The sequence below is a fragment of the Neodiprion virginianus genome, chromosome 1 (genome assembly GCF_021901495.1).
Source record: "Neodiprion virginianus isolate iyNeoVirg1 chromosome 1, iyNeoVirg1.1, whole genome shotgun sequence".
Lineage (NCBI taxonomy): Eukaryota > Metazoa > Arthropoda > Insecta > Hymenoptera > Diprionidae > Neodiprion > Neodiprion virginianus.
The window spans coordinates 7,012,459-7,033,502 of NC_060877.1; the positions used below are offsets into that span (position 1 = coordinate 7,012,459).

Sequence of the window (21,044 nt, forward strand, 5' to 3'; positions counted from 1 at the left end):
GTGAGTGAGGTCGGCATGTAGTAGTTCTTGGATTAGGGTGGACTCGGGAGGCAAGGCGAAGAAAAGAAGAAGAAGAAGAAGAAGAAGAAGAAGAAGAAGAAGAAGAAGAAGAAGAAGAGGTATCGAACTGCCAACGCAATTGAAAGAAACCCACCGCTGTCCTCTTTCTTAAGTCCACGTCTCTGTCAGTTCGTCTTTGCACGGACAGAAAAAAAGAGGACTGGCATAAGAAAAAGCTCGAGGGACGAAAAAAATGCTACGAGAAAGTGCTAGAAAGGAAGAAGCACGTTAGAAGGGTTGGGGGGGGGGGGGGAGGACGGGAGGTTACTTATTTTTTCTCTCCAATTTTAATTTTCCTCCTTATCCCCCCCTTCGTACCGCGTGTCTCGCGATCGGGCAGCTCCGGATACCCCCGTCCATTGTGTTCGGATATTCCGGGTATTGTGTGCACCGAAGAAAATCGGAAATGAGATTTCTCAGAGGGTGAAGACTGGTGATGACAAGCGACTGATTGCGAACTTATTTATCCCCCGCACATCCCTCGCCTTCTCTTTAATCGATATTTTTTTGATCCACGGATCAAAGTACCCGATTATATCTGGATGTATACATCTCTGCCTGATTCTTCATCTTCCGCTTCACTTGCATCGGTTCGACGTTGTTTCGTCGACCGGAAATGGGGGAATAAGATGACGGGAAGAAAATTTGAAGAAAAAAAAAATTAGCAATATTAAGGAACAGATTCGATTGCCTATATCCTTTCCAAAACTAAGGTAGGTTTCCTTTCCGCGACAATGTTTTTACCACTCATTTTCAGGTTCACCCCTGCTTTTCTGTTAAGACGAGAAAAAAAAGAAAAAACAAAAAAGAATTGAAAGTACGCCTAGGTCCGTACAAAGAGGAACGTCTTTGTCGTTTGTTTCCCAAGTTTCTATCCGGACTACAGTTGCGAAAGCTTCATCATCCCCTGGCAGGTAGGGTTGAACCGAGATATTCCAGTCGTCTGGGAATTTGGCGACGAGTCTCTCGGGGCGTGAGATAAGCCGGAAGATAAGGTGGGAGATCCGACATCATTCGGTCGATAAAAAAAATTCTCGAGGAATCGATCGTCGCTCGGCTCATCTGTGAGGTCAAGTTGAAATTCGAAGGGAATCGTTTCCGAACGTTCGAAAAACCCACGGGGTACTCGGGGACCGCGGTTATTCGGAGCTGTAAAACGAGCCCGGAAACACGTGGATCATCACCGTTCAGTAAGAAATCTCTGACGACGGTCCATTTCCTCGGACCGTATTAAGGGGAGGGAAACGCTACAGTTTTACGCACTAAGCTGCGACCCTCGTCTCCGTCAACCACTCTCCGATTCGTTGGAGTCTAAGCTATGGTGATCCTTTACCAGATCCGGACGGTTCCTTCGATCAGCAAAGAAGCGGCCGGGTGAAGGGTTCGTCAATCGCGTATATAGTATATGTATAGACGACGAGGCGACAAGCTCTCCGGTCAAATGTCCTCCCTCTCTCTTCAATTCCTTACTCTCAAGTGCTTTATATACTCCGCTGTCTGTCTCTTCTGGTAACAGAGTAATTTTATTCTAATGTTCACGAATACACTAAATCTATCTATCTATCCTTCTCTCTTTCTTTTTACACTACTTGTACGCAATGAGTCAGTCATATTGTGGTTACGATATGTTTCTATCGTAGTCCTACTACATACTTGAGGTGTTACTTACGTTTTGCTAATTGATTGTCTCGTTTCTTTCACAAAAATATGTTACACTACATTATTTATACCGATACTAATTGCGATTATCCATTTCCTATGAATTTTTCCTTACTAAATTATGTACCTATGCGATGCCACCTAGGTGACATTGTTCCGTGGTAATAATATTCCACCTATTTTCTTTCCGCAAATTGTTCCCAAACTTTTCGCGTTAACGTCGATCGATTGATAAAGCTCGAAATAGTTTGAATATGAGTTAAAATATACATATATATATATATATATGTATATATATTGCAAGTCGAGGTAAACGAATGAGGGTGACGGGTGGGGGTAGGGTGGGGGTAGAATTTTGAGGGTTGTAAAGCAGTTTGAAATATGGGTTGCGTCGAGGAGGCTTCGCGAAGAGATTCATGGCGTCTGGTAGAGATAGGGAATTGATCGCGGTTATATTACCGCAGGTGTGGTAGGGGTTCTTCGGAGTGGCGGTGATATTCCCTCGAGTAGTTTGCCACAAGCTGCCATGGTTCGCCTGCCTCTTTTCGAGCGGCGCGTGTCTTCGGTGAGCTCGTCTCTTGGAATCGCGGACCGATATCGACGCGACCCGGTTTTCGCGGTGTACCGACAACGAGAGACAAACGATTCCGATCAAGAAAGTCTGTTAATTTCATGGGCAGGCATCGAACGCTGATATTTACACGGATATCTCCACCCAACTTCCTGGAATTCCATCCCGGATCGTTTCCGAATTCGAATACCCCCCCTTTGTAGCAGCGAACTCGTTATTAATCGTTCTACTCGAGGGCTCGTTAGAAGTTCCGATCCCTCCCCCGGACGTATCACACCTACACAGACGCATACAACCAACGATTTTAATTAAACACAGAGTCGGAAGCCGGGCAAAGTTTCGTAGTCAGTCTCGCCACTTAAATCATATCCTCAAAATCTGACGTATCTATTACGCGGATCTCGAGTTGTGGGAAACTCGTGAGATATGCTTTATTTACGCCTAAGTATACGTATGCCTGTATTATGCAGGCAAAGTTTACAATACAGAAGGCGAGATATGATCGATCCGTCGTTTAGAGACTCGACTGAAATATGTACAGAAGAGAATTTGGTTTGAACGAGGAGAATGGTGCATCTACTACACCGTGGAGGTATAAATCGAGTTTCAATGGTATGGGTGAGGAATTGGCGGAGGAATGAAGCCGCTGCCTGGGCATACACGCCGCAGAATTTACAGGCCGCATTGTGATATGAAAGGTGTATAGTTCAAGCCCCGTACACGTATAGCGGTGGGCGAAGAAAAGTAGAAGCCTAAGGCGGAAAATCCAGTCGAGGATCCTCGATCACTGAGCTCGGGAACCGGGTCTTCAAGCCTTTGACACGTGAGAGTCCTCCTTCTCTCTTGCCTGGCGATCCTCTTTTGTACCCCGAAGCCACGCTGTCGTCTCTCCGCGAGCAAGTTGTATGTGTACCTCTCCGCACACAATGCACCAGACACGATGAAAGGAACGAGCTCAATTCTAGCCGCGCATCTTAGGACCTTTTTTCAAAACCTCCATTCACCCCGAACGTCGAAATCTTATACGCAATGTTCGCTAAACTACACGGCGATTTTTCATCCGGTTTAAAGGTGCCTCCGTCATCCCCTTTCGTGCAACAAGTATTCGATTACCTTAATGGATAAGACGGTGCAAGTTAAATACCGATTCACCTTCTTCTTATCTTTGGATGGCAATTTGCGATCAGTTGACCATTTGTTGCCTGAACAAGTTTTGGCCAAAGATTTCCAATACTTGAGGTATGTTCCCTTTGTTATTTCGGTGATTAGGTTTTGCCTAGGTTAAAGCACCGCGGTACCATTAAGTGACCATGACCTCGGATTGCACGGATCGAATATGACCGTCGAACTTGATCGAAAAATGGGGTAGTGATCGCGTCTGCGACTCGGATGATAAATATTATTGAAAGTTGTCTTTTTTCAAAATAATTCTTCTCGTACCATCGGCACGTCGGCGTGAAATCGTGCAATTAAAATGACTATGGGAAGAGAATAAGAGTAAAAAGAAGGCAACGGTTGGAAACGGTGATGGTAACGTGGTGGTTGTGGGGCACGTATGCGAAGGATCCTAGAGCATACGAGGGTCCGCAAGGGGTCATTCCGTATGCCACGAACATCCGTGCATTATCATAAACGAGTAGGTACGTCGCCGGGTGGCTACGCCTCGACATTATCGCGACCGAAACTCCTCGTTTTTTTGCGTACGACCCTTTGAGGTGTACGTGGGTATAGGTGTACAAGGCGCCGGAGGCTGGAGGCAAATAACCGAGCCGGGGAAAAATTGCCAACGGGCGAAATTCGATATCGAAGATTTTTATCAGCGGTGTATTATCTCCAAGATTCACGGATGTAACGTGGTTCGCGATCGACCGTGTACTCCAAAATGGGTTCCATTGGTTATTAGTCTCTGAATATTCCTCGTATCGACACTGGAAATCACCCGGGAATGTTTTATTTTTTATTCTTCCAGCTTGTTGGAACGCAATGGAATGCGAAGCAAGTAGTTACGCAGCTTCGCAGGTGTTCGCGCCGTCACAGCTGTTGGTACAAATTGCAAACGTAACAAGTTATGTACAGATCTGTGCAAATATAAGCTCGATACTTCTCAAATGACGTCCGACGAGTTTCCTTTGCAGAGCTGCAAGTTCTGCGAGAAACTGCATCTTCGTTGTACTGTCGTATCGAAGAAGCAGAGGCTGACTGTACGACTGACGTGGCTCGTTACGTTGCGTCGAACAGGAACCAAACAAAAATTAGCAAACGATAATTCATCGCAGCGAGAGGGTGAAAAGTGGAGATTCAGGTTCTTACCCGTTGACTTGAAGCAGCGTTGCAATCGGAGATGGAAAAAGTGTCGACGATCGAGTCGAAACGGACCAGCTTCTTGGGGTGTTGCTGCTTCTTGGCGCGAGGGCACAACGAGCACATCGCTGGGTCCCCGGGGGTGGTCGGGGGCATAGCGAGAAGCTTTTCACTCTCCCAAACTCTATCTTTCCCAACTTTTTACAAATCACGATCAGCCACATTCACCGTTTGACGAATTGGAGAGCGTCTTCAGCTCCTTTCAATCCTTGCTTACTGACCACAGTGTCATTGCTTTGTTTTCACACTTCTGTCAACGGCGTTTATAGTGCGTAAAAGTCGGGTTTTCGTCACTTGTTGCACTCTTGTGTACGAGATACACGTTATATTATAAGTGGTAGAAATTCACAACGGAGAGACAAAGTCGTTACACAAGTTCGCTTTATACCAGTTCAAAATCGGCGTATTGATATCTCGGTTATAGGGGATGATCATGAATAATTCCATTCGTAGTTTTGGAGCCTTTGATATATTTACGGAGAGTAATGGAGAACATAATAACTACAGATACTTGTACCAGTGAAAATAGATTGAAATGCGAGGAATGAAGATGAGGAGAAAAAAAAAAAAAAAATAAAAAAAAAACGACGTGGACAGCGAAACATTCAACTGACAAAATACCTCGGCAAGATATATACATTCCTTTCTTTGCTGGTTACTCAATCGCGAGACTCGACGAGTATCATTTCGTGTCGTATTTTAGATCAAAGGACCTAAAAGCAGGACCTGGGGAGACTTTCTTTTCCCGCGTATTCAGGGGTGGCTTGAAAAAAAATTAGATTGAACGGTAGGAATGCACCGTATCAAGCCAAAGTCATTAGCTATTTCATGTCCGACAGTTAAAAAAAGCTTGCGTTATCCGAGAGAGACGACGTGTCGGGAAAATGGCAAGAAGAGAAAAACAAAATATATATGTGTGCGTGTGTGTGTGTGTGTGTATAGCTGTATAGAATAAGGGAAAGAAAGAAGAAGAAAACGACTGCGCACATACCCTATACTCGATGCCAGACACGTAGGACGTCTCGAGCACGTGACATGCGTCGTACAGCTTGATTATTTATTAAAGTGGTAATCGCAATTTTATCGGCTTCATATCAAGCCTCTGTCAGGTCTCTGCGGGGTGAATTGGATGCCTGCAGACTAATGCGCTACGGAATTAATTCATTACGAGCCTGATAACTTTTCGCTGCAGACGGTATCAAAATACGCAGGTATGTAGAATGTTGTGACAAGTGAATAAATGAGATCCCATTTCACGTCAACTAGACATTTGACGAAAATTATACATCTTGATACTTATTCTATCATAATTGAAAACAAACGTGAAATACTAATGAAATTTGCTGCTAAGCAAAAGAACCACGATTACGATTATAAAATTTGAAAATAAATTAATTAACTGATTCGTTTAATCCATTCGTCAAATCATTGTTAGGTACATTTCAAACGTATTGCGAGTGAGCAAAAAGTTAATCACGGCTCGAAAGCTTGCAAAATAATTTGAAAACCGGTTTCACACTGTGATTCGGTGATTGAAAAATTAAAAGGAGTAGGAGCGAATAATTCGTTGTTTTCTATTTGTCACTTCAGCGTTTTTAAAGAAGAGGGTAAAATTCATTAGAATAATCACCTTGAGCGCGTAATTTACAAGAATGCACAATTTTCTGTTCGGCAATAGTTGGTAAACGGATTAAAAGAATCAGTGGCAATTCGCCACATCAACTTCGTAATATCGAACCTGCAACTGATTGGATTTTGAGCAAAATCGGTCGCGACAGGTATGAATTTACTTGCAAAAGTAGCGAAAAAAGAGGAATATTCATTGATCGTTGACTCTCGTTACGATTGTCACGTTTAGCGGTTGCGTTAAAGCGAATATAAAAAGGGCAACGACATTTTACGAAGAGTTACCGCTGCGTGGGTTTAAATCGTTTATATTATACTGAGGGCGCGAGAGAGAAAGCTGATTATTTCTCCGGCGGGTATCCTGTAGGTTAAAAAATGATAAAGGCGTTCCTCGTACCGACGGTGTAAAATAGACCAGGGGTTGGGCGCTAGGGGTGGAAAACGGAAGGGGCGGCGCTACGGGACAGACGTATTAAGTCGGAAGTGCGTGGGTTTAATTAAGCGACTCTTGTCTCCTTATTCCGTGGACAAAATCCACCCCTAGAATTTCACAGAGTGTCCTACCTGCCTCTCGTCTACCTTCATCCTCTCCTCGAGGGCCTTGATCTCCCCGCGCAAACACGCTAAATTAAATATTAAATCTTTCCTCGAGAGAGACAGAGAGAGAGAGAGAGAAGGGAGGGAAAGCTGCTGCCTAGGTATAAAAAGTTCACGAGAGTTTCCCTGGGGAATTTAGGCAGGTCCATAAGGTAAGTATATCATGTCTAAAACAAAGCACTGTAGGACTTTACCAAATCGGTAAACTTTCCCTTTCCATTATAACCCTGAGAGGAGGAACAAAATCTGGGCAAATATATTTACGAGGAAATACGTGTAACGCCAGCTGGCTCTTTAGTTGAGAATTTAAACTAATTTACAAACTGCAGATCAAGTCTGTATATATACATCGATCGCTGATGTGTAGACGTATTCATTTATTTCAATACTCCATCCAGAATTCGTTATTAACTCTCCCTCCGTTTTATCGGACTCTGAATTTAAATTTTCAAAAGCGTACTTCGCGCCCAATTTATAAAGCTTTCGAAAGGATGAACCGTACAACAATACGCTTTGTGAAGCTACGTACGTGAATTTACCGAATAATAAATTCTGCACCGTCCGCGTACGCGTGTGTAATAGATATGCATTAAAAGAAAAAAAAAAACGTAGAATAGAAGAAATAAATATACCAACTCGCGTAAATTTCAATTTGAATGACAAAGGAGTAGGTAGTTTTTTTTTTTTTAATTGATACACTGGGTTATTTTAGTTTGCATGTTAAAAAAACCGACCGACGAAATTGAGCAAATTTTTTTAATTCAATTTTTCGGTGCAGAAAAATATCGTAAAAGTTTGAAACTTGATTTGCCGTAGAACGGCAGCAACGCGTGCAATTTCCGTTGGTGTACATCGTCCAACGAATTGCGCGTCGACTCTTCGCCACGCGTTTGCATACAGAGTGGTAAATTAATTTCGAAATAGGTCGTAGGGAAAACTGTTTGACCACTCGATGTGTAGCCGAATAGCGCCGTAAAAGTATAACGTTGCGGTAAATTATACAGCGAAATTGATACCTGCGACACTAACGCTCTTCGAGGTGTGCAAATTTCACGGTGATCGTATCGAGTTAGCGCTGCTTAGATACGCGGAGAATTTTAACCACTCATCGGTTTAAACGACGGGTAATAAACGGACTCGTTGTAACTTTGGTGCAAATTTACTCCCGATGTTCTTCGCGTCGTGGTTATTTTGTTTGCAATGAGAACACGGGGAACGTGTAGTTGGGGAAGTCGGTTTAGCTATTATAAGCCAATACCGAGTGTCGGTACGTATGTGTGTGTAATTTGTTTGGAAAACAACGGACTCGTGAGCTCATCAATTCGCCAAATGTGTAACGCGGGAAAACCGAGAGCTGCAGCCCCTTTTCTCGCCTCTGTTTAAAACGCTCTAATCCATCTTCGTTTCACCGTCCAGCAGTTTAGTTCATTGAAACAAATTTCAAATGGTAAAAAGAAAAAGCGTTGGGAATTTTTCCAAGTTAATCTTCATCGTTCTGCGATTAATACTACATGGAAGGGTGAGTTTGAATGGGGCCACAAATCGCCGGGGGGAAGATAATTGAAAAGGAAATCGGAACAAAAAGAAGGAAAAGAAACAAGGAAAAACACGGTTTCGTTATTTTTATGTGCACGAGTCGATTTTGTTCGTCGAATAACCGAAACAGTATCTTCGGCTTGAACGCGGCTTAAATGATTTCACTTTCTTGGTTCGTTGATTGAAGATTACGAGATTTTTTTCCAGGGATACCGGCGAAACGCCGCGAACGTATCGAATCGGAGTATAAATAAAACTCGCACTACCGATCCTCGCCCTTTCGCGATTCTGCACGAAAAGAAAATGATAACTGAAAGAAAAAAGCAAATGAAGGCGAAAAATAAAAACGGCATTTTATTTGTACACGCGAACGCGGTAGTAAAAAATTATCGAGTACCGGGCGTTTATCACCCCGACGGGAAAACAGCTGTGTTATAGCCGCGAAACGGGGACACAAAAAGAAAGAACGTCAGAGCTGAGGAAAAAAAAGAAGATGAACAAGAAGCCGAAGCAATAATTATGGAAGTTACTGTCGAAGCCGGTAAAGTCGAGTCAACCATCGCCAATGGATGAAATATTTTTGCTACAAACTGTAGTTTCCAAATCGATACGTGAACTAAAACTAATCGTTCGAACGCGATGCGTTGAACCTTGGTGCGTAAAATGAAAAGATTGAAACGAAGAATAAAGAGAAGAAAAAGAAAAAAATGGAGAAACGTAGCAAACGTTCAATCCGTTGAAATCACGTATTGGTACAGTTATTTTTTTTTTTTTTGCCGGTTCATAGAAATTCGTACAGTAATAAACAGATTTAATCGAAAGTTGTTACGTTGTAATAATCACTAACTAATACGTTTAAGAAGATCAATTTGATAAGTGCATTCAATTTCTCTGCAATCTTTCCCTTAGAATACGTTGTATAGGTAAGTCGCCAATGATATCGATGCAAAAATTAATTGTAAATTAGCAAAACGAAATATTTTTAATACCGACAAAAAAAAAAAAAAAAAAACAAATAACAAAAATTCTGCGATAACTATTAGAAGGCGGGGAAAATAATACTGGTAATATATTTAATAACAGTAAAACGAGAAATTTTTGTAAACAAAACGGGATAACTCCAAGTTGTCAAAAATACGATTCTATCAACCCACCGGGAATATAATAATTACTCGATAATCATCATTTTACTCGCAGACAAATGAGAATAGACGAGAAATTGTTCGTTTATGTAAAAAAAAAAAATTTTTGAAAATAAATAAATAAGTAAAAAATGCAACAATTTTTCGCGGCAATGCCAACGCGCAGGCCCAGCGCAACATGACGTTATACCGCTTTTTCGGCTGCAGTAACGGAGTCACGCGGCTTTCAGCGGAACTTACATGTGAAGCTAATGCGCGTGTCAGATGGAACTGCGCGCACTGCGTGCCCGGATCAATGTTTTCTCTCCCTCTATCTTTCTCTCTTGCTCTCGGGCAAATTATCTCTTTAGATCTGACAGTTCCGTCGTCGCGTATGCGTGTGGGGAAATCGTTTGTGTCATTTCTGTCCGTGTTTCCAACGCACCTTGCGCACACATTTTATGCCTGTACAACTCTACTCGAAAGTCTATTTATGTAAAATATCCTAGACGTAAGATGTACATGTGTCGTATCACTTGCAAATGTTACGTAAAAATGTCACGATTCATCCAGACAACGAAACGCGACGCGACGGTGTAAAAAGCCGAGATAAATTTATACCAAACGGATGTGTGTAACGTTATTTTCTTACCCAATTGCGTAAAGCAAATTATCGGCTGTGAGAGGTTTACGTTCATGCGATTGATCGTCGATCGTGCAGCCGAATGTAAATTAGTGGGTGCAGCTACGCCTTTTCACGGTTAAAGTCGCGATACGTGATACCGTCGTTTCAACGTTTTATTCGCCTTTAAAATCGGTACATAAATTCTTTACTCAGCGGATTAACTTGTATCATAAACTCTATGAAACATGTACGTATCGTTATTTTTTTTTTTCTCTTGAACCACGACTCGATGAAATCGCGTTCAAGCACAGAAATCCACGAATATTAGACATTGTTGTTTGATGTGTAACTTTCCTTGCGGGTTACGCAATTCTGATAACAGAACCATCGATTATTCTGTTCTGTTATTTAATCTAAAGAAATTTCGCTGATTTCGTGGTAAGATCTGGCAAAGCCGAATTGATCGAAATAATAAGGAAAATTTTAAATGTGGGGTATATAAAGCAAACAGACCTGAATCTCGGTAACAAAAGCGAAATTTTTGTTGCATTACAAACCCACACCCATAACCTACATTACAACTGGCACACCTCCTCCACGTGGTTTAAATGTGGGCCAACCTGCAAGTTTGACGCGAAACCGTAACGCGCACAATTCAACGCTGATATGCAAAACGACGCGGGTAAAATCCGACTTTTAATCGCTCGCGAAAACGTTGCTTATAACGTCGAAACGATGCAGAAATTCTTGTGCCTAACTAGGGAAACACTGACATACGACGCTGCGCGAATTCGGCGTATACTGGTGAAGATTGCCGAGATGCCAGGCGCGCGAATCTGGACCGAAAGGGACGATACTATTCCTCCGAGTGGTAACCGAGTCCCGAGGGAACCGTGGGAGAGCCGCGAAGTTCCGCGGACAAAGCTGAAAGCTCTTCGAGCTTTCGGGCGGTAAGCAAGGTGCGCCCCGGAATTCCAACTCCACTCCAAGATCGCCGGCATTCGATTGATCAGCGAATCGGGAAACTGATTTCGCGGTCGAAAAGCTTCGCTACGATGCCAACAATTTCAGGATTTGTATTTGCGGAATATTCAGCGAGAAGAGTGTCGTTTAAATATTCAAAAACACCGAAACACTGAGCTTGATCGAGTTTTAATCGAACTTCTAAACATAAGGTTTCAACTTTTTTTTTCTGTCATTGATGCTATATTATTCCTTTTAACACAGGTGAAAATCGTGACTCTGTTGATGAAAGTTCATTCTTATTTGTTACATGGTGAAAATGTAAGTGAAAAATTTTGTCCCACATATATGTTAGAAATGCGACATTCGCTTCGCGTATTCTGTGCACGACTGCACGGTTATCTAGCCTGTATGACAAAAGTTGGAAAAAGTGGGAAATGCGGTCGCTGCGAGTCGCGCAGAAGCTGAATTTTCATTTATACGACGATGACGAATCGCGTGGTGTGATTGGTACGATTTTCCTCTTCGCGTTACAATATATATATACGTTTTATTTTCTCTATCAGTATTTTCAGACGTTTTTTTCCCACAGCAACCAATAACAACTGCGGCGGTTCATTCAAACGCGGTAAAAAAAAAAAAAAAAAAAGAGCAAGGGAGTGTTCGTGAACGATTGTACCAGATCACGGCTCTCGGAATTAACACGTTGTGAGAAATTGATGGTTTTTCGAATGGCGAGAGTTAATTCTACCGGGATACTGGACGAGCGACAAATGCGTCGTTTTGATTCAAATTTCTGCACTTCACCGTATACGAATGTGAAACAAAGTGCGAGTTTATTCAAACCCAGAGTATAATTGCCAGTCGTGATTCGTGGAATTCGACTCTAGTGCCTTTTTCTATTCAAGTATTATACATATAAAGCAAACGAGAATGACCAAATGGCGACATTGTTGTATTTTTATCAATAAAAACGTCGATGTTCAATTTCAGCATTGTGAAAGGAAACCAACATTCTGGTGAAATCACCCTTTTTGCCCCCACCCCCCCTTCTGATTTAGTAGTCGTCACATATAAAAGACATATCTCACAAAATGAATAAAGTTGCCGCTTCAACAAACATCGTTATTCTGAGAACAGTTTTGTTTCTGATTTGTGCCTGTTGGATCGTTTCTTTACGCTCAACGAAGCCGTTGTTTTATTCCGTAGCGCGAGTTCGTTGCGTTATATATGAAATAAAAAAATAAATAAATAAATAAAGACGAGACACCCGGTACGTGAAAAGTGCGCGTACACGAATACGTAAAACGAAGTACGCATAATGTTTCACGTCGGTCGGCTCGTTAAACTGGCTTTCATGAAGCTATATAATGGCATTAGGTAGGCATTCACATTCGCTTACGGCGCTTCGTAATCGCCATTGTCCATCGGTCATGTGGAGTACCTAACGCGAATAGAATCGGACGAAATATCGGAGAGCCCTCGTTGTTTTCTGTTTTTGTTAAATTCAATATCTCGCATCTCGCGAGACTGAAATTTTTTCCACCAGCAACGATCGACCGATGCATATGCGTGTCAACGGTAGAAATAATAAAATATGCGACGTCGTTTAGGCACACACGATGCAAAGCAAATATTGAACCTGACGGGTATATTCGCTACGACTCGGGCTGACCATACCGTGCCTTTTACTACTCGCGACAAGGCTGCGAACACGGTTGTTGGTACATTCTTTGCTCGTGTTGAGGGAATGTAAGACAAAATTGTCACGTTTCAACGAATCAGGGGCAAAACTTTAGATTCAATCATATTTATATGCGATCACATTTTCATTGGATTGTTCACAGAGTGAAACCGATCAATTTTCTTAACAGTAAGTGCATAAGACCTAATTTTTAGACGAAATTTCTCTCAATAATTGACAGAATTGACAGAGTCCCCTGAATTTTTTCAGGTTCTTTATTCAACTGTTCAATTATTTGTAAATATTTGAAATGACTTTGAAAAAGAGCCTTTTTAAAATTCTCAAAAACTGTATTTTCTTTTCTGTATCTAGTTTCTCAGATTAAGAAAATAATATATATTTACGAAGAATTGAGCACTTGAATGAAAAATCTGAAAAATTCAGGGTACTGTTACAGAGTTGGGACAATGGCAGAAATTTTTTTTAAATCAAATCAAAAATGGTGAAGGTCAGACGTTGGTCGGTTTTGCATGGAATTCCCCATACATATGATAAGCTTGAAAATTTCGATCAAGTTATAAAAAGCTGACTTTCCGAATGACATTGATAATTATTGTAAAATACAACTGACTCAAAAGTTAATTCGCTACAAGGAAATTAACTTTAATTTTCATCAAAAATTTCTTCTCCGTTTCACCTGTTTCACATTTTTTTATTTTGGGTTTTTTTTTTTTTTGTTTCGAAAGAACAGATGAAAAAAACAAACTTTTGGCCGCACCCTGAAAACTTTACCGTCAGTTAACCGCATTGATCGACGTCAATTATCGGGGATGACTCAAGTCGCGGAAGGTCGTCTCGGTTGTTTCCGCCCTTGCGTATCGAGCAAGTATTTGGTTTACCCGTCGGTGTCACGCGAGGATTTACAGGCGCATATTTCCAACAGCACGTCGCCTGTTGCCACATACCGATGTACCTTGCGGTATCGCAAGTGAGTCGTTTTTTCCTCCATCTTTCTTTCTCTATCCTTCCCTTTATTTTTTTCCTTCACTTTTATGACGGCATATTGCAGTTTGCGTGACCTCGCCGACGTAATCGCGGCAATTTTGACGTACCCCGTGAATGTTGTGTTCTCCGCGGTGTAGGTGCGGCGAAACGGAACCGGCCAGTTCGGACGACGATATCGCGCGACGGTCTTATCATCCCCCGGATGTCACGAAATCGTAAACTCCGTGTTTTAAGGGCTGCGTCACATGCGGAAAAGGCCTTTGTACCGTTCAAAACTTTACTTTGCTATGCGAAATATGGTTTTTCATCGTCGTAACGAGGCATTCGATAGACCCTTGCAAATATGTGAATATTATAATTGGTGAAACGGTTCAATTCTAGTGATTCTAATTGAACGATAACAAACTGATATCCGAGTAATGCGGGTAGTAAGTAAATATTCCATCAGAAATACATTATAGAAGTGGTGAGTTGAAACGTAAAGTAATACAGTTCAATTATAAACATAGAGTATCGATTAGTGAGCCGTGATTCGGATGAAAGACGGCGAAAGATCAGCGAGCCTTAAACGTAATGAGAAAGAAACGTGCTGTGTGCGTACGTAGGCTGAAAATATAATTAACGTCCGTTAGGCTAATTGAATTCCCAGTGAGACGTTAATTGGCTGGAGAGACTAGTTAGAGTCAGAAAGTAATTTGCAATTAGCCTAATCCGTCCGTTACAACGAAGAACCGAGGCGTCGAATTGTTCACGATTCAACGAACGACTTGGTAAGTTGTTGATTTCATTGCCTTTGCGTTGCGTACACCTTGGAAGCAGAAATCGTCGATTGGGCAGACAGTCGATATTCGAGGCTGAAAATAACGCGGAAATACAGAAGAAGCCAGATTCGAAAGAAATGAATGAAAATTTTTTTTTTTTTTTTTTTTGCAGAGCTCGGGCAATTATCGCGGGGCAATTATTCCGACGATTTTAAAGGGCTCTTGGCAGTTTAGCTTTTACCTGCTCAATTAGTGATGGATGGGGCTTCTAAAGCCTGCGCCTATCGGTTTGCTCGAGCTGTTTTATACGTGACCGAGTGCAAAGTCTATATACACACATTGCGGAGATTGAAAAGTTTACTGATTGATCGTATCCGGCTCACGGTTATTCCACAGCCTGACTCGATCCTGTGCTCAACGCTGTTACAGGGAAGGAAAACTGGAACTTGAAAGATGGAAGAAGACGCGAGAGAAGAGTTTTCGCGACTTTCGCAAAAAATGTCATCGCGGATATGAAACTTTGAAACTTCGGAACGAGGAGAAAATAACGCAAACTTTAACTGGCACGTTAATAATTCTTTTGGTAATATGAATTCGAATAAATTTGTCGGTAAATTTTTATGAATTCATTCCCTAAACTTCAAACATTTGATCGATAATACAGTTCGATGAAACGATGTGAAAAGAATTTGTTCTTGTCTTGTTTGAAATGTTTAAAAAATAGATGAATCTTGCGAAACCTCGTAGTCAGTCGCATAATTTTTATAAAAATACTTGCTCAAATTTGAGATTATTTTATAATTATCGGTTCAAAAAGAAGTCGACAAGTTAATTAATTATCCAGATTGTTCATTTTTCACTCTGAGATTTACAACTCCTTGCGCGTACTCAATGTCCTGACAAATTGCGAGCCTGCACAGCGTCAATTTTTCCTGGCGCATAAATTCTTCGCGATTTTATGATCGGCCTGCAGCCCTGAAATGATGCCGAGTCGTCTTTCGCGAAAAAAGTGTCAAAATTCCCCCTCGCGTTATCAGAGTTCCATTTATGCCCTTTCACCTTATCGGGTACTTTTCAGCTGCTTATATATTTCAGCCCTGCACGAGTCTCAACTGTGAAAATACAATTTTTCATTTTTCATAGCCCCGCTCGGGCTTATTTTTCAGGTAAATTAAGGAGTGACTCGAACTCCGCTCCTTGGTCGATAAAACCGTAGTGAAATGGGTGGGGATCAAAACTTGGGAGGGTGAATATTTCGAACGGCATGTATACCGAAATTTCAGACATGCGAAAATAAAATAGCGAACGATGAATAGTTTGAAATTTCGATGTATCGGTCATTCGACATATTCACCCTCCCAAGTTTTGACCCCCCAACCGGTGAAATTTGTGTAACTTTGATAAAATTGCAAGATATAATCGATAAAGCCTAAAGCGCGATAAGGAAAATCGAAGTGAAGGCAAGTGAATAAGCTGCAATATTAATCGTGCGGCAACGAAACGATATTCGTATCGTTATAGAGGCGACGAGTTTTATCGCGACTTTACAAACCGCGGGAGCCGTAGCCTTGAACTAAAATACATCCTGCTGCCCGTTGCTGATCATAAAATCTTACAGGGTGCAAGAATAAAACAGTCGATAATTACAAACGCGAAGAATGCTGAATCGCTCCCACGATTTAACAATTTATTTATGTCACACGGTAGTTTTACCGTGACGCTGATGAACTGACTATAAGCAATGACATTGTTTTCTGTTTCTTCACTTTCTACGTGTAACTCAAGTTATTTTTTTCCCACGGGCTTGCGACAAGCTTCTGTTTTAAAAATTTCACAACTTATTTCCCGTGATAATTGCTCGGGCTAAAATTTTATCTACTTTCGCGTACAATAACGATAGCTGTAATTTTCGTTTCAGAGCTTCATGTTTATCGTAAGACCGAATCATTGTCGCAGTAATCGTAAAACTATGAAAAAAGATGTCAATACTACGTAAGTATTTTAATTTTTTCAAAAATATTCCACATTTTGAAAATCCCTGACAATCTTCTACACCGCGAGGTAAATTTCTGCTCGCCTTTCCACCGATCCCGGCAGCTCTTCGAATCATTCGCTCAAGATTGATCTCCATTAGCCTCCCCCTAGATTTTCAAGCCCCTCACGGAACGTATCCGGGTCGGTAAAATCCTCCCACGCCAATTTATACATCCGGAGAGGGTGTCGCGCGATTGAACGAGATTTCGACGTCATTACCTGATCAGAGATGCGCGATGGAGCGGGGATCAATCGGCCAAGCAAACAAACAAACAAATAAACTAACAAGCAAGTGGGTAATCCGTAAGACGACGGCCTCGGAGTATCGATTCAACGAGCTCTAAGAGTGCTCCAAAATACGTCCGCTTAGCCCACTTCCGGCCACGGCTAGTGCGATTCGTTGTCTTACAAATTTCGATTTACGCTGTCTCCGCGCAGAGGCGGAAGTAAAGAACAGGATTTTCTACTCAGGTTAATTCAGTCCAGACCCAACAACGAGCCATCAATCTACGACGTTGAAGACAATCAGAAAGATAAATTACTAACGGCAAATTCGAAGCTGGAGTGAGAATAATTTTCGCCAACAAGTGGCTTGCGGCAAACGGAAAATTGCGCGATATCGCTTTTCGCAATGCCCGGTGTGTTATTACGGTAACCGTCGAGGAAAAAGTGGCTCGAAGAAAAGAGGCGAAGTGTCGTTACAGCAGATCAATACAACGAACTGCGTATTACAGAGTAGGTTTAGTTCGGCACTTTAGTTTATCAGGTGCGGAGGGGGGTGAAAAAAGCCGGTTCGAAAGTGGGGCAGTTTTTCCTCATCGAATCGTTCGTTTCAACGCGGCGTGAAAATAATTTCGATTTTTCTTTACACCTGCACTTTCGTCGCTTGCTTTTTGGTACTTCTGTTTTTTTTTTTTTCTTTTCCTTTTTCTTTTTTTTCTCCACACTCGCGTTACCGGCAACGTTCAACCGACGACCGTAACACTCGCGAGAAGGTGACAAGCCGCGTTTCTTTCGCGTACTGACTGACTGACTGACTGACTGACTGACTGACTGAATGTTTGGCCACGTGTTGTGTCGCCAGCACCGGCTGCGGGCTCATCGACGGTATTACAGTAGCCTGAAATCCGCGTGATGTTTGGTGCTGCCATCGCCGGCCGACCCGCCAACACGAAACACTCGTTGCCAAACCCAAAGGGTGAAACACCCCGATGATAGGAATTGACTAAAGATACCTCGAGTGCTCCTCGGGATTGAAGGAAGTTGTTTTTCTTTCTTTTTTTTTATTTTTCCTTTTTCTTTTTCTTTTTTATTCACTCAAATAATGGCGCGTGACTTCGTAGCTTCCTTTTTTCCGTCGTGTTATTCTAGTGCTTCTTGAATGCAGAGACGGGAAAAGAATGACACTCGACAAGAGAAAGAGAACCTTCTCATTGCTACGTGACTAACGTAATATTGGATACGATTTCACACTCGACGGAGTAGCGATATATTATACGTGAATATTTTTCTCACACGAGTAGATTTACAATTCGTTAATCGGTGAATCGCGGAATAAAGCAGAGCTTGCGGAAATCGTATACTGCTTGTTGGTCGTGACTAGAGCCCGGATAAATAGGTATGTATGTATTAAAAATTACAAGGTACGTACATATAATATAGATTTAGTAAAACTAAGTTATGGAAAATAGAATCTACATTTTCTGGCTCCAAACATATATACTTTATGTGGAAAATCGAATAAGGAATGAAAATGATTCAAATGAAAAATATGTATTTACAAATTAATCCGGGCCCCAGTTACGATATACTCAAAAAAGTATCGAATTATCACGACTCGGTGTCGTTTACCAGTTTTGTTTTACAAAATTATTGATGCGACGGCCAAGCGGAGCTTCCAAGCTTACCGAACCGCGTCGGTATTACAGCGTGATTTCGTACTTGCGGAGCTTCATCGATCCTCTCTCCAGCAACGTTAAAGCTCGCCAGAGTTCACTGACTTGAATTTAGGTGGCGGTGAACGCGGATAATTTAGGGTTGGTATATTATTACATGCGCATAACTGCTTACGCTGATATATAATTCGAGTTTGTACGTACGCCTTGTGAAATGTTTTTTTTAGCTTCGCGACTCTGACGGTTACGCGTATAATTTTCGGTTTGTTTTTAAGGTCCGTGATAAAATCGCAAAGGAAAATTTACTCGAGTTTGAAAAAAAAAAATGTTATCATTACACATATTTATCAGTGAAAAAATTTCTTCGAATAATCGACGAATCGTGTGAAAACAAAGTAAGAAGTGTTATTTTCAAATCCAGTCGAGGGTGTAAACGACGATGAGACAAAATAATGAAACTAGCGATAAAACTGACCTTGTTCAAGTTATCGGAGTGAAGAATACGGTCGACCGAATTCAGTCTAGGAACTCCGTCCAATTGGCTGGCCTCCTTCAGTTGTGCGGGGGATGGTGGCGGGGGAAGTTGTTCTTCCGTGCCGCTACCAGCGAATCTCGTCTTCTGGAACAATGAGAAAATTACGTACCGAAGGGGTCGGCTGTATAACCGAACGAGAGAGTCCGTTTCGGTTCAAGATGTGACAAACCCTGTTTACGGGGCTCATTGGATCAATATTATTATTCCTTTCAGAAAGGATACGGAATTCGTGTACCACGCAAAAATTTGTTTTGCACAATTTCGATTCATCGGATCGATATTCACCGTTGATCGGATACCGTGACAACGATCGTGTGAATTATTTACACCGGGGATAGAAGAAAAAAAAAAAAAAAGGGACAAAGATAAACGGAGAGAGGCGGAAATAATAGAAATTGACAATCGGATACGTGACCAAAAATTCGGAACGTGACAGCGAGGCGAAAGCATTTCAACATACGGCTGCGAAGGCAGGAATAGGCGAGCCCTTGCAGGGCTAATCGCTTGAAATCCGGGATTTATCATACTGTGGATGTACCAGGTGGGCTTCTCGATCGGGTCCATTTTTATTTTATTTTTCTCGCTATCAAGTTTTTATTTTTTTTCATTTTATCTTTGTACTGTCTAGTCCCGAGACTAGACGTAGTGAAAACTTGACTCGGACTAAATCCCTTTCGATTTACCGTCACGGGATTTAATTATAATGGCAGTTGTAAGGCTGAGATTCGATTTGTATGAATCTGTACTGTTTCGGTTTATTTGCTTCACTGAATGACGACGAAAAAAAAAATATATATATATATATATGAGAAAATAGGGACCCTCGATACGAAGTGACGATCTTTACGAAGCTTGTAGAATCGATTTTATCACTGATTCATTCAAAGAATTGAGTTCGCTTCTTAGGTATATAATTACAACGTGATAACGAGAAACGGTGTTTTCCCCCTTTTAACAAGATTGAATCGAATTATTGAAACAAAACAAATACGACGGTTTGAGCTTGATTGATGATATCGTACACACATATAGCGGAGTGAATAAATTGGATGAAAATAATTTCGTGAGATCGTTTCGCGGAGAAGGAAAATGGAGCGCGGATACCGAGTTGAAAAAAATATGGAGCGTCGAAATAATTATCTCCGCAATTGCGATCATCCACTATACCTATCTATACAGACACCGTGAATAAGATTAATTTCGTAAATCACCGAGAAGAATACGGAAAATGTTTTTTTCCGCAGATTTTGAAGGTATCGTGCCACCGCTGGTGGATCGCTGGGCGTTCAACTTGTAACAATAAACACAGCAGCGGCTATTCTTGATTGGGGTATGAGAAATGTTTATCTTCACTGCATCGCGAACGAACCAGTGAGAAATAACGAAAAACGAACAAACCGACGCCTCTCGCAACCCACGTCAAGGACCGTACTACAAAACCCGAGTCGTTAGCCACAAAAAATCAGACTCGTCAAGCATTATCATCGTACGGCCGGCAATATATAGCGTGAAGAAACGTGAGGAGAAATCATTTCGCGAGGTCTTCACAATTTTCGTGAAAACTTTTGCTTGCCACACCTCTAATTGCGTAAGAGGAAAATACGTCTTTACGATATTCATCCTTACTACCGATTAACTAATTTGCGACACAGTTTAAAATTAATGTATCGAACGTCGGATAAATTATCAATTTTTTGGGATCGATTAGTGACTGCAATCAGCTTACTTTGTCCCAGCAGCATCCGCACAGATTTGACCGATCGCGAGATGAGCGATTGCCGTGGAGGTCAACGCGATTCGGACTTTTTCCGCAAAACGAAGACACCGAGTTACCGCTACGTTTCGGTCTTCTGCGTTTCCTCACCTTACTCGGTACGGCGTACATGTAATCACTGAAACGTCGGCGAGAATGTCGCACTATGGAAACCCAGTCGATCATGACGAACGATGTTCGAGAGAGTAGAGTAGGTGTGTAAGAATTAAAAAAAAAAAAAAAAAAAAAGAGAAAAAA

At 41.7% G+C, this 21,044-nt stretch overlaps 1 protein-coding gene across 13 annotated transcripts in view; it reads right to left on the minus strand.

Moving 5' to 3' along the window:
- LOC124302773 (disks large 1 tumor suppressor protein) overlaps positions 1-21,044 on the minus strand; it is a 325,653-nt gene that overhangs the window by 131,330 nt on the left and 173,279 nt on the right. For 10 of the 13 annotated variants that reach the window (XM_046759385.1, XM_046759347.1, XM_046759390.1 and 7 more), the window contains one exon: positions 18,974-19,117. In XM_046759385.1, the coding sequence (XP_046615341.1) occupies positions 18,974-19,117 (144 nt within the window). Of the gene's footprint in view, positions 1-4,600; positions 5,089-18,973; positions 19,118-21,044 lie in introns of those variants that run through there. The other 3 variants (XM_046759330.1, XM_046759393.1, XM_046759398.1) reach the window with 3 other exon arrangements.